General features: G+C 64.5%; 4 protein-coding genes across 4 annotated transcripts; 2 read left to right on the top strand and 2 right to left on the bottom strand.

Moving 5' to 3' along the window:
- Positions 1 to 289: 289 nt before the first annotated feature.
- On the top strand, positions 290 to 2,345 carry CHLRE_02g077300v5 (uncharacterized protein). The gene has a single exon (XM_001701801.2). It carries the CDS (start codon positions 419 to 421, stop codon positions 1,364 to 1,366), a length of 948 nt encoding a protein of 315 aa, XP_001701853.1. The 5' UTR covers positions 290 to 418; the 3' UTR covers positions 1,367 to 2,345.
- Positions 2,346 to 2,696: 351 nt separating this feature from the next.
- CHLRE_02g077250v5 (uncharacterized protein) lies at positions 2,697 to 6,399 on the bottom strand. Its single transcript, XM_043059170.1, has 7 exons — positions 5,838 to 6,399; positions 5,661 to 5,737; positions 5,207 to 5,448; positions 4,871 to 5,084; positions 4,279 to 4,349; positions 3,993 to 4,054; positions 2,697 to 3,823 (listed from the first exon to the last, which is right to left on the bottom strand). The coding sequence occupies exons 1-7, from the start codon at positions 6,280 to 6,282 to the stop codon at positions 2,961 to 2,963; spliced, it is 1,974 nt and encodes a 657-aa protein (XP_042926804.1). The 5' UTR covers positions 6,283 to 6,399; the 3' UTR covers positions 2,697 to 2,960.
- A 100-nt stretch (positions 6,400 to 6,499) lies between these two features.
- On the top strand, positions 6,500 to 8,235 carry CHLRE_02g077200v5 (uncharacterized protein). The gene is made up of 4 exons (XM_001701800.2): positions 6,500 to 6,596; positions 6,667 to 6,824; positions 6,988 to 7,199; positions 7,440 to 8,235. Exons 2-4 carry the CDS (start codon positions 6,705 to 6,707, stop codon positions 7,927 to 7,929), a joined length of 822 nt encoding a protein of 273 aa, XP_001701852.2. The 5' UTR covers positions 6,500 to 6,596; positions 6,667 to 6,704; the 3' UTR covers positions 7,930 to 8,235.
- Positions 8,236 to 8,237: 2 nt separating this feature from the next.
- On the bottom strand, positions 8,238 to 12,659 carry CHLRE_02g077150v5 (uncharacterized protein). The gene is made up of 10 exons (XM_001701596.3): positions 12,239 to 12,659; positions 12,064 to 12,099; positions 11,649 to 11,786; positions 11,197 to 11,326; positions 10,829 to 10,986; positions 10,200 to 10,308; positions 9,929 to 9,996; positions 9,601 to 9,730; positions 9,131 to 9,311; positions 8,238 to 8,806 (listed from the first exon to the last, which is right to left on the bottom strand). The coding sequence occupies exons 1-10, from the start codon at positions 12,571 to 12,573 to the stop codon at positions 8,661 to 8,663; spliced, it is 1,431 nt and encodes a 476-aa protein (XP_001701648.2). The 5' UTR covers positions 12,574 to 12,659; the 3' UTR covers positions 8,238 to 8,660.
- Positions 12,660 to 12,707: the final 48 nt, after the last annotated feature.

Raw genomic sequence — 12,707 nt, 5'->3', positions numbered from 1 at the left:
CGCCAGCAGTGAGACTCCTTGCGTGTGCGTTTACTCTATGCACATGCGTATGCTGCTTCAGGACTGAAACGGCTTGTCGACAAGGGCAATTCGACCCCGAAAGGCCAACCATTGAGCCGCCGAGCATCGTCGAGGGCCCATGTAACAGCAGAATGCGAGGAATGCTTAATATCATAGAGGTTGGATGGCGTCGACAATTTAACAGCAGGCGGCGGCAGCCAGCCCCCATGCAGCCGACTCAATGCACTAGACTTTCCTTCAGCCATCCGTCGCTTATACTTCGGGCGCTCAACGCCCAACCCATTCGTTATAATAGAGGTTTGCCACTGACATTACAAGTCATTCAGTTGTGCTATTCACGAGAAAATAAACCCCATTCTCTACAGTAAGCACTTGAGTTCTTCCGCAACCTAGCAACATGGGCTTCGGTGACCGCGGTGGTGGCCGTGGTGGACGTGGCGGTGGCTTCGGTGGTCGCGGCGGTGGTCGCGGTCGCGGAGACGGCGGCCGAGGTGGCTTCGGTGGCGGCCGGGGAGGCGGCCGCGGCGGTGGCCGCGGTGGTGGCTTCGGCGCCCGCGGTGGTGTTGCCAAGCGCGGTGGAGCCCGTGGTGGTGGCCGCGGTGGCGGCCGCGGTGGCATGAAGGGCGGCGCGAAGGCAATTATCGAGCAGCACCGACATGACGGAGTTTTCATCGCTCGCGGCAAGGAGGACGCTCTGGTCACCCGTAACCTGGTGCCCGGTGTTAGCGTTTATGGCGAGAAGCGCATTGCTGTGGAGAACGACGGCGAGAAGGTTGAGTACCGCGTCTGGAACCCCTTCCGTTCCAAGTTGGCTGCCTCCATTCTGGCTGGTGTCGACAACATTTACGTCAAGCCCGGCAGCAAGCTTCTGTACCTGGGCGCTGCGTCTGGCACCAGTGTTTCGCACTGCTCGGACCTGGTCGGCCCCGAGGGCGCCGTCTACGCCGTCGAGTTCTCGCATCGCAGCGGTCGCGACCTGGTGAACATGGCTAAGCAGCGGCCAAACGTCATCCCCATCATTGAGGATGCTCGCCACCCGCAGAAGTACCGCATGCTGGTGCCCATGGTGGATGTCGTCTTCGCCGATGTCGCCCAGCCGGACCAGGCCCGTATCGTGGGCCACAACGCCCAGTACTTCCTCAAGAACGGCGGCAACTTCGTCATCTCCATCAAGGCCAGCTGCATTGACTCCACGGCGCCCCCGGAGGCCGTGTTCGCGCGCGAGGTCAAGAAGCTGCAGGAGATGCAGCTCAAACCCAAGGAGCAGGTGACGCTGGAGCCCTACGAGCGCGACCACGCCATGGTCGTGGGCGTCTACCGCCCCGCCGGCAAGAAGAAGGAGTAAGCGTCTCACGGGCTGGGCCAGGCAGCGCATGCAACTGCAGAGTGGCGGTGTGCGGCGGGCAGGGGCTTGGCGGCGGCGATGCATGGCGCCGCAGCCTCTGCTCCTCTGCTGTCAGGCTGCGCGCATCTAGCGGAGCAGCAGCGACCGCCGCCATGGCTGTATGTGCGCTTGGTTCGCATTGATGGGCGCGTGGGAATACCGGGTTCCGGAGTCGGGATGCCTGGTGGGGCGCGGGGGGTTAGGGGTAGGTATTGAAGCATACGGCTCACGGCACAAGGTGGTGCGTGGGTGATTGCACACATGTCGCGTCTGCTGTGCGCACATGGTGAGCACTAGTCTAGTTCGGGGCTTGGCCACCCCCGTTTACCCACGTTTGTGTGTGTCAATGATTGACTGTTAACGCAAGTTGCCGAAGTAAGGCAAGCAGCAGACAAGGGCCATCTGACAGTTCTGACAGCATTGAAGTGACCTCGTGTGTGACACCACAGTTTAGATGTGTGTGACTCTGTGCAATACTGACTGAGCTGGGACATGGAGGTGCGGAAGGCCACTTCGGACACGCATGATACCAAGGCCGCAACGTGTTTCTTTTTTTGCGGTTGAGCAGGATTGGGGAGCAGGTGGCGCAGAACGAGCTATGAGCGCATGAGGTGGAAGTGATGGCAGTTGCAGTGGAGGATTGAGGTGCAAGGATTTTGCACGCCCGTCGCAGGCGTGCCTCGAAGAAGAGTAACAGGCAAATGAGCATGGCAAGGTCGCGCGTGTCTTGGGGAAGGGGTGAAGGCAGCTGGGGCTTTCGGGCGGAGGAGGCGACTGGGACACAGCGGGGCAGGGCGAGGGTGCAGCACGACAGGCAACAGGCTCTCGTGCCGTCGGTTCTTGCGATCGCAGCAGCGTTAGGTGATGGGCGTAAAGCGTACATGGACTGGGACGGTAGCAGTCGGGCGGGTCAGGGCAAGGGGGAGCTTCAGCGCACATCCAGCTTGCCAGCCAGCCAGTTCAGCCAGTCGTACGGACACGGAGTCAGGTCAACCCTCAGCACGCACCTGCACCTGCACGATGAAGGGCCCGGGGGCCATGCGGCTCTGCAAACAGCACGCATCGACTCGTCGCGCGTCGCCTTGGTGCGCAACCCCTCGTCACCGTCCACGGTTGCTGGTCTTGTGCTAGCATGGGGACGCGTACGCTGGATTCACACAGGATTCACATATGCATGGACGACACAGGCCCATATGGCGGAAGGGGGGGGAGGGATTTGTACTCGGCGGAAGGGGGGATCTGCACCCACACACGAAGGCACAAGCAACAGCGCCCCTATATTCGTGTACCCAACTCAGTCTTGTTACAGCCGTTGGTCCATTGCCGTCTTACAATAGTTACCAGAAGGCATGCGCGTTTACCATATCTGTGCCCGCCCGCCTACGCCTGGCCTGAGCACCGTTGCCTAGGTACCTCCCCCCACCCTGCCTCCCTGCCACTGCTTCCCTGCTCCCCTACTCCATCCCATCGGCGCCAGGCACACGGGTCGCAGGCAGGCCCGCGCCATTGCCGCCCAACAGGCGTGTCCAGGCCCTGCCGCCACTGCAGACTGCCACTACCCTAGCCGGGCTGGCGCCAGGAGCGCCCGCGGCTTGCCCGGGGCCTGCTGCAGCGGCGTCAGGTCCAGCCGCACCCAACACAGCAGGTGGTTGGGGTACACGGCCGGCTGCTGCGGGTCCACGTAGGGCGGCGGGGCGCACACGCCGCGCCCCGTGACCACCGCCCTGCCCTTCCCGCCACGGCTGCCACCGCTGCTGCTACAGCTGCTGCCTGCACAGGCACAGCCACTGCCTTGCCTCTGTGACGCGCCCACCCCCTCTGCCACGTCATCCGCCCGCACACATATGGCATCCAAAGCCCGCGGCTGCTTGGCCCTCCAATTAGTTGCCGGCAGCGGGGCCGCCGCCTGCGACTTGCCGCCGCCAGCGTTACCGCTGCTAGCTGCGCCTGCCCCCGGCCCTGCTGCAGTGGCGCCGTCGGCAGCCGCCAGGACATTCACCCAGCCCTTGCTGGACAGCGTGTCCCACCCGTTCTCCCCTGCTGCGGCCGCTTTGCCTGCCCTTGCTGCCGCTATGGGCGCTGCCTGCGCAGGAGGCCCCGGTGCAGGCAGCGCTCCACGGCTCACGTGCACACTGACCTCCACAGCCGCGGCATCCGCCGCAACTCCACCCGCCTCAGCGCCCGCTCGTGTGTCCGCCTCCGGCTGACTGCCGCCGCCGGCCACAGCGCAGGCGGGCGGCCGCACAGTGGGCGCAACCGGCCGACCCGGAGGCGAGCAGTTGAAGTCGCCGGCAATGGCAACCAGGCCGCGGCGGCGGCGGCCGCGCAGCAGGCCCCCGAGCAGGCGGCGGCGCAGCAGGCGGCAGTTGGGGGCCTCTATGGCTGCGGCCAGGCGGTTCAGGGCGGCCACCTCCGAGCCTGAAACGGGGCGGCGGGGAGGAGCGCAGAGTGATGCCAGGTTTGATGGCATGCAACACGTGTCTGTGGTTGTATAAGAAGAACGCCACTGCTGCGCACAAGCCGCCCAAATTGCACGTGCACTTTGAAGCGCAATGGTGATATGTGCTTCCCGCCGGCCTCTACTCACGTGCTGCAGCTGGGTCCGCCGCTAGGTGCACATTGAGCACCAGCAGGTTGGCCCAGCCCACCCTGTGTGTGGCGCGGGGGGGGCGGGAGGAAGGGGGGCTGTTTTCACCTTTCCCAGTAAGAAACAGAGACACGAAGACGCATGACAGGTGGGGGCGGGCCAGCGGGCAGCAGGCACACGTGTCGATGTGTGTGAGGGGGCCTGAGGGCTGGCGGAGGTGGGGGCGCTGGCGTGCGCGGGTGTCTCTGCTGTATGCGCGGGCGACGGCGCCGCTGCCCTGCCGCACCTGAACAGTCCGAAGAAGGGGCTCCGGATGAAGCGGCCCTCAGCCACCTGCTCTTGCCGCCCGCGTAGCACCTGCAAGGCCCCGTGGGTGGTGGACGAGTTGGGGGTGCCCATGTGCCCGAGGCAAACAAGTAAACGCAAAGTGTTGTCTGTAAGCCCGTCCAAACGGGGGCCGCTTCAACTGTTGGCGACCACATAACGGCCCCGCGGCCTGCATTACGCCCCACCCTGCACCAGCACCGTCAGGAGGGTGGAAATCGCCTAGATTGCCGAAACCTATGGTCATTTGAGAGCCAAAGCCGCCCGGTCCGGCAATCTTTGGGCTGGAGTGGGAGGCGGCTTCGGCAAGCTAGGTGGCCGAAGCCCCCCCACTTCGGCATCCCAGGTTGCCGGGTCAGCGCATTGGATCGCCGAAACCCCCCTGGCACATTGGGATTGCCGAGCCGGCACCTCAAGATTGCCGAGTCGGTCAGCTCAGGTTGGCGATGCGGGGGCGCCTTCACTACTATAGTTTAGTTGGCCGAAACACGGCAGATTGGCGACCGAAACCCCTCCCCATGGGCCGAGTCCGCATAATCTCCCACCCTCCGCACCGTCTTCATGCCCTCCTCCCGCAACAGCCGAAAGCTGTGTTCGGGGTCGGCGAAAAGCGGCGCAGGCGGCGGCCGGGCGGCGGGCCGCCCGCACGGCAGCCAGCGCGGCAGCCAGCGCCCCGCGCCGGACGGCGGTGGCGGGTTTGCGCCGGGGCTGGGGCTGGGCGGGCCGCTCCACAGGAACGCGGCCCGCTCGGCGTTGTTGCCCAGCGGCCTGTGTGTGGAAGGGAAGTGACAAGCACGCGCGTGCATGTGCAGCCGTATCAAGACCCTGGGGCGTCGTTCGCTGCGCCCAGGCTGAACCCAGCCAGCAACATAGCGCCCACATCCACTCACTCAGAGGTGACGCAGTGCCACGTGCGCCGGCCTTCACCTCCTCCACCTTCTCCACCGGCGGCCGTGCCAACCACGGCAGCACCCGCCGCCGCGGCCGCCGCTGGCTTCTCGCGCTCGTTGAGGTATGCAGTCATGAAATTAACCGCTTCCGCACTGAACACCTCCTGCAGCGCCACCACCACCGCGCAGCCGCCGCCCTCCGCCGCACACAGTTGTCGCAACGTGGCACACACGTTGGCGACCTGGGGCACAGGGACCGGGCCACAAACGCAAGGGGGGTTAGGACGCAATTTGCTGTGGCGACACGGCAGGTGATGATGCGAGGCATGCACAACCCGGCGCACATGGTACGCTATGCTTGCAAGTGGCCCGGCATGCTCGCACGATTCTCATTGCCGGCGGTTTGCTTCAGCCGCATTCGGATGCCTCCCCGGCTACCCCTCCACCCGCTCACCTTGCGTGCTGCCAGGCTGCTTTCAGCGGCCATCAGGCTGAAGTGCTCCAGGTTCCAGGAGGCCAGCAGCACAGAGGCTGCGGAGGCCAGGGAGGCGAAGAGAGGCCCAGCATTGAGCTGAGACAGGAAGTACAGCCTGTCGTGTTTGCTCGAGGCGCAACGCGCAGAGAGGCTCACCTGGAGCACGTGACGTTGAGGTAGGCCGTGGCAACCATGGCAGGCGTGGCGGTTCCAGCAAGGCTCCGGACTTTACCGCTGCTTGCAGGGTGGCTTGGGGCAGTCGTGCATCATCGGACGCCGCTCCTGGCTGGGAGGTGGTGGTGGTGCCGGTGGCGGCCCCAGCGATGGGGGGCCTTGGTGGGCCTGGGGCACTGCTAGCAGCTGCGTGGACTTTGAGGAAGTGTTGAGCCAACCCCAAGCTTTTCCCGTACGAGCGGCGCTTGTCGTTGCATATGGGACACCGCCAGGGGCGAGCTGGTCCAGGCCCCTCGAAGCAAGGCGCAAGGTGCGCCCGCTCGAGGTGCGTTGCCAGCTGCTCTTCGCGCCCGCGAGCGTTGGAGCATAAGATATCTAGGTGCCCAGCGCATAACGGGCAGGGCTGCGAGGTGGCGCTTCTAGGCATTCCGCTTCAAGCGCTCTCTGCCCCCCCGACCGTCGTCCTCGCCTAAGATGATAGCTGCAAGTGTATTTACATTATTGGACTGGCGTTGTGCAGCGGCGCAGGCGTGCGCAGCGGACGAACCACGAAAGGGAATTGCAAGGGTCGTCTCCGATGCGTCGCGAGCTGTCTCCTGTCACGCAGGGCTTCCTCCAACCCTATATTTCCTTCAAGTATTGTTGACATTATGGGTGCCTCAATTTCATCGAGTGCGAGGCAGCTTGCGCAGCGAGCTTTGCCAGCACGCAGGCTCCAACCTTTGAGCCCAGCCGAATTAGGTGCGACGAGCTGCCATATTTCCTAATTGTATGCGCTCTGAATCCAGCTGATTCTGCCTTGTGTGTGCAGATGCGCTGAACCGGCTCGCTGCGCAAGACCAGGCACGCATGAAGGAGCTTCTCAGCATGGAAGAAATGAACACAAAGGACACATCCTTGGATCAGCTACTGAACAAGCTGGGCGGAGCCATCGAGGGCAGGGATTTGTCACCCGACGCACCCGCTGAGGTAAAAAGCGTTGCAGCAAACTGGTTGTCATGTGACATGGAAACGGGATTTAGTGCATGGCCGTGGGGTGAGGCCTTGGGCCCGGGGCGGACTTGCGGAAGAACGGTGGGCGCTCGTGCGTGACGCGTCTGGCCCTCCTCCCCCGCCCTCGTGACGCACGCAGGCATCAACCAGCGGCCGCGCCACGCCGGCTATGCCGCCCGCACGGCCACGCGCCACGCTGAAGGCACCCTCAGCCGCGCCGCGGCGCCAGTCGCCCTCCGCGGACGACCAGCCGGGGCGGCTGCAGTCGTACGTGCTCAAGGAGATCCTGGAGGCCCGCACCGCTGCGGCGCAGGAGGGCCGGGAGCTGGACCTGGCACCCTACGTCAGCACGTGAGTGCATCACAGAGTGGCGTGTGTGACGGCACATGGGGGACTGTGTGGAGTAGTCTTGGGTGGTGCCGCAGAGCCCGCGTCTTGGTGCGGCGCGACTCACCAAATAACACAGCGCGACGCTGCCTACCAAACTGTATACCGTACGGTACACATGGCACCTTCCACTCGCCTGTTTCCCCCCCTGACGCCCATCTGTGTGTCCCCCCTGCCGCCCGCCCACACGCACTCCTCGCACAGCTACGGCGCGGACCGCACCAAGCTGCTGACGCTCATGGAGTTCAACTGCCTGCCGGTGGTGGGCAAGGTGGCCACCTTTGGACACCAGTACGCCTTCGCGCGCGCTCCCGCCTGGTGGGTGCGCGGCGGCCTGTCGGGCGCCAAGTACGTGTCGGAACCCACCTCGGCGTCAGCCTCAGCACCCGGCCCTGGCTTCGCTCATGCGTCGCAAGCGGCAGCCGGGCCTGCAGGGGCAGCAGCCGCGGCGGCGGCGGCTAGCGGCAGCGGCAGGGCGGCAGGGCGGCTAGGGTCAAGGGCGGCGGGTGCGCAGCGGGCACCTGTGCCGGCGGACAGCAACAGCGGCGTGGGCGAGAAGGCGGATGAGGAGCTGATGCAGCGGCTGCTCGGCAACCCGGTGTCGCCGTCGGGGGCGGAGGGCGGCGGCCCCAGCGGCCCGTCCGCCATGTTCGGGTCTGGGGCCGGGGCGGGGCGAGCAGCCAAGGGGAAATAATGGCAACGCCACCACGCTAGCGTGTTTGTGGTGGACGTAAGGTAGTTTTGTGAGCAGGAGGAGTTGGTCAAGATGCTTTGTGTATTGCGTGGTCAAGGCGGGCGCTGGGGACATCCGTGGGGCACAGCTGAGAGTGAGGGTGTGCCGGAGCGCCGGGTTCCAGGACGCAGGATGTAAGGTTGTGTCAGTGTCGAGCGCGACGACGAGTAGGAGTGAGCTGCTGGCGTAGTCGGCGACGGAGCTGCTGGACGGCTGATACCGTATGTTGCCTTTGCCGGAAAGGTGTGTGGGAGCCATTACGCAGGGTTGTCAGGTTGAATACCAAAGTGCCGATTGATGTACCAAGACGAACATTGCAAACTATGTACAGCATACCTCGCTTGCATCACCTCGTGCCCAGCCAGTCTCTGGGTGTAGCTGCTGTGGTTTCGCCCGCCCGCAAGCACCTCCATTCGCCGCCAGCTGCGTACCAGCCTACCAACCCGTTTCTCCTCTATGAGTTGCAATGCAAACCCATTCCCACATTCCAACATCTACTCTCGACTCTCACAGCTCCACACGCATCGCATATACTTCACAACTTCCTTCACCTGTTTTCACACACTCCCACGTCCTGTCACCTGCATCGCTGCACAATACTGGTCCAGCCCCGTTCCCTGTGCCCTGGCATTGCCAAATGCCCTGCCGTGCCCTGCTCACCTCCTCCTCCTCCTCCTGCTCCGCGATGCTGCTCACGCAATGTGCCTGAGCGCGCTGTAGCCCAGCCCGATGCCCATGAAGGTGCCAATGGCGTACCCCAGTGTGGAGGTCAGGATGCCCGGCACCACACTGGACGTCCAGCCCTTGGCCGCGGCCATGCCCGCCACAGTGGAGGGGCCTGTGGGCACAGACAGGGGGAGGCGGGGGGTTGCAAGGTTAAAACCGGTGGGAACAGGATACAAGCAGGGGGATCAGGGGAGGCGGTGGATGGTGGTGGCTGTTCAAGTGGAAAACGGAGTGTTAGAGTTACAAGTGAGAAGTGGTGGAAACAGGCAGGCAGCGAGGGCGGGGCGGTGGGTGGGTGGATGAGCAAGACAGCTGGACCAGGGGCGGGTGATCAGGCGATGCCGGGGTCGTAGGCCCCTCCTGACTGCTCCTACCCAGCACGCATGCCATGCCGCCTGACCTTCCCAGTCCCGCAGTTCCCCGGTCGCCTGCTCACCTCCCACGTTGGCGTTGCTGGCTATCAGCAGGTCCCGCAGGCTGAAGCCGAGCAGCCGCCCCACCCCCAGCAGCAGGCCCAGGTGCGCCCCCAGCGCAATGAGCGAGAACAGGAACAGCACCGGCGCCGTCTGCACCACCAGGCCCACATTGGCGGAGGCGCCGATGGTGGCGTAGAAAATCTGCAAACGTGGGCGTGGGTGGGGATGCGCCGAGGGGCACCGATGCGGCAGGGAAGTATGACGGCTCGACAGTTGAACAGCCGCATCAACACATACCGTACGGTGCATAGCTGCCGACAGCTTACACGGTGCGGCGTTGCGAGTCAGCGCCCCCACCCTTCTGCCAAGCTCCGGGCTGCCACTGATGCCCACTCCGCACGCACGCACGCACGCACACGCACACGCACACACACACACACACACACACACACACACACACACACACACACACACACGTGCCGGCGCGCACCTGCATGAGGATCTGCGCCAGGCCCTCGGCGGAGGGCACCAGCGGCGCCAGGCGGCGCGGCAGGGCCGTGGCCAGTGCCACTGTGAGGCCGGTCATGAGCGTGATGGCCTGGCCGGGCATATCCCACACCCTGCGTTGCGGGTGGCGGAGCGGCGGCACCGGGGCAGGGATCGGCGGAAGTGGGGAAGCAAAGACGGTTGGGTCGTTACAGTCGGTTGAGACTGGGATTATTGTAGACTGGTCGGGTTGAACTTGTAAACAGCACAGCAGCATGGCCCCGGGCTGTCGACACGGCTGCAGCGATGGCGTCGTGAGAGTCTTGGCCCACCTCGCCAGTGCCACAGCGATGTAGCAGATGGCGGCGGAGATGGACAGAGACGTCAGCGCCTCCGTCACCTGTGCGGGTGCGGGTGCAGATGCGGGTACAGATGCATTCTAGACTGCCGGCATGGTGTACAAGTGTACACGCCACGTAACTACAGCAGTGGAAGCAGAAGGCGGGCAACATGTGCACTCAGCCTTCTGGTTGTGATACCAGCGAGGTGTGGTGCATGAGTGTGCCCCGTGCTCGTGATGAGATGCGTGCGGCGCCCGCGCACCGTGATGACCTTGCCGCCCACGCCCCCGGCCCCGCCGTCTCCATGTCCGCCTCCGCCGCCGCCGCCGCCTGCTGTCTTGTCCACCTGGCCAAGGTCCGGCGGGATGCGCCTGTGCGGCACAGCACAGAGGTGGGCAGCGTGGGGATGGCGGGCTCATTGTTGACGTGTGCTAAGCTGCGTGTTTAACGTTTGCGGCCATATCCTAGCTGGAGTGGGCGCGGCTGACAGCCATACTGCTTCGCACATCACACGTGAGTCACTACTAACTGTATCCGGTAGCTCTCCTAAGCTACGCCCTCGCGGGTCCTAACTGCATTCTGTATCGACACGCACTCTGGGACTCCCTACGAATTCGCCAAAGTCCTGACCGACAGCACAACACTGCGAGTAAGCCCCTTGACTGGACAGCGACTACCTGCTACCGGTACGGTATGGTGTGGCACCACAGCCAAGCCTTCATGCGCCCATCCCGTACATCGGATACAAACTGTACCGGTTACCGTACGCCCGGGTCGGGTCCTAAAACGAGTTTGCCCCGGCCCAGCCCATCTCCCCCAATTGCCGCTCCTAGAGCAGGTCCGCCCCCAACGACCCGCTTCGGCCCCATGCACGCGCAGGCACGCACGCACCGAGCCAGGTAGTATATGGCCACGAAGTAGAGCGTGAGGATGAGGTCGTCTGCGGCCAGGCCGGCGCCGAAGGTGGAGGGCGTGATGTCCAGCGTCTCGGACACGGCCATGTAGTTGACGGCGCCACCGATGTGGCGGGCGGTCAGCGCCGAGGCCACCTGTGCGGCCAGGCAGTGGAGGTTCATGGGCAAACGCGGATTGGGGCGGATGGGTTATACGCCCGAGCCCAACGAACTGTGGAGGCAGCAGCGGCGGGTGAGCGGAGAGGAGGACGCTTCTTGAGGCCCTGGCCCGCCAACAGCACACCGCCACATAGGGGCACCGGCTTCCCACCCTGCCCCGCCCCGGCTCCAGCCCTGGGGCCGCACCTTCCAGCCCTCATCCCCCAGGTACCGCCCCAGGGGGAACACCGACATGGCCGCCAGGGAGCCCGCCACAGTGGCCGCCGAGCCCAGCAGGAAGGCAGCCAGCAGGCGGCCCGTCTCAGACAGGATGCGCCTGCGCGGACACGGAACATAGTACGGCACGGGCATAGCCCGCCCTTGACAGTCGGGTATGCATGCGACCTCCGGACTGACCCGCCCTCATACATGCAGATCTGGCGCGCCACTGCGCCCACCCGCGCACCCGGCAACCCAAGCATAGCGCCTGTGCCCCCACTCACCCCACCTCCCTCCCGCGCTCCCACTCCCACTACCTCCCCCCTGCCTGTGCTCCGCTAGCTTAGCTTGGTTTGGTTTAGTTTGGGCTGGTATTTACAACCCCCCCTTCTTAACGAAATCATGAATGTACCCTCCCCCCCCACACACACACACCGCACCTGAGGTCTGCCGCGAACAGCAGCATGGGGATGGCCAGCGGCAGCAGGAACTTGTAAACCACGGCCAACTCGTGGGCGCCCGGCGGCAGTACACCCGTGTTGGCCAGCAGCATGCCGGCCAGGGTGGACACCAGCGCGCTGAGAGGCGGCGGGGCAGGGCGGGGCGGGGATGTAGGGTACAGAGGGCTAGGAGTGGGAGGGAGGTGGCCGCGTGGGAGGTGGCAGAGAAGGAGGTGACAGCGAGGGTGGCAGCAGATGGTGGTCTGACGAAGCTTGCTTGCGGAGGTAGTGGTGATAACATCAGCATGAGTGGTTGGGTAGGGCTAGAGTGGTGTTGCCAGGGGGGCCGCATTGCGGCTGTGCATGCGTGTACGCTGGTGGCCTTGTGCGGCACGGCACAGATGAAGGCGCTCACCCGCTCAGCTCCTTGCCCAGCCGTGTACGCTCCGACCTGAACATGCAGACCGCAGTTAAGGTCCAAAGGAACCATCAGCCAAGGTGGGGCGCACTTCAACCGCAGGGTCAGGCCGCATCATCTCGCGGTCACACGGACACTACTCTAGCACCCTCGGTCCCATGGCCTGACCCACCACAGCCCGAAGGCGCCTGCGAGCACCAGACCAGTCCACACGCCCCATGGTCCTTGGAGGGGCAGCAGGGCAGGCAGCTCAGGCACAGAGATGGACAGAGTCGCCGCCGCGCGGGCGGAAGGGCGTCGAGGGGCGGCAAGAGGTGAGCTGAACTGCGTGCGTGCAGCGCATGGGGCTTGCGCTGGGAAGCTGGCAACGGCTGGTGGCCCTGAAAGCGCAGCCACGGGCGTGGCTTGTAGGCGCTGCAGCGGAAAACGCTTGCATCGACTTCGCGTGCATGCCGCGCCGTGCGAGCTAGGTGTCGCCAGCCGATGCCGTAATGCGCTGTTATTCATGCTTGCAGCATAAATATGTTGCGCCGATTTTAAGAGTGTTGCACAGTCGCTCAGCTGTGTTTCTAGAGGAACCGTTGAGTTTCAGCTCGAATGCCCGCAGGAGTTGTATTGTTTTAGATTGAGCAGATTCCGGC

Source organism: Chlamydomonas reinhardtii, chromosome 2 (genome assembly GCF_000002595.2).
Source record: "Chlamydomonas reinhardtii strain CC-503 cw92 mt+ chromosome 2, whole genome shotgun sequence".
Lineage (NCBI taxonomy): Eukaryota > Viridiplantae > Chlorophyta > Chlorophyceae > Chlamydomonadales > Chlamydomonadaceae > Chlamydomonas > Chlamydomonas reinhardtii.
This window is presented reverse-complemented; position numbering and strand designations above follow the sequence as displayed.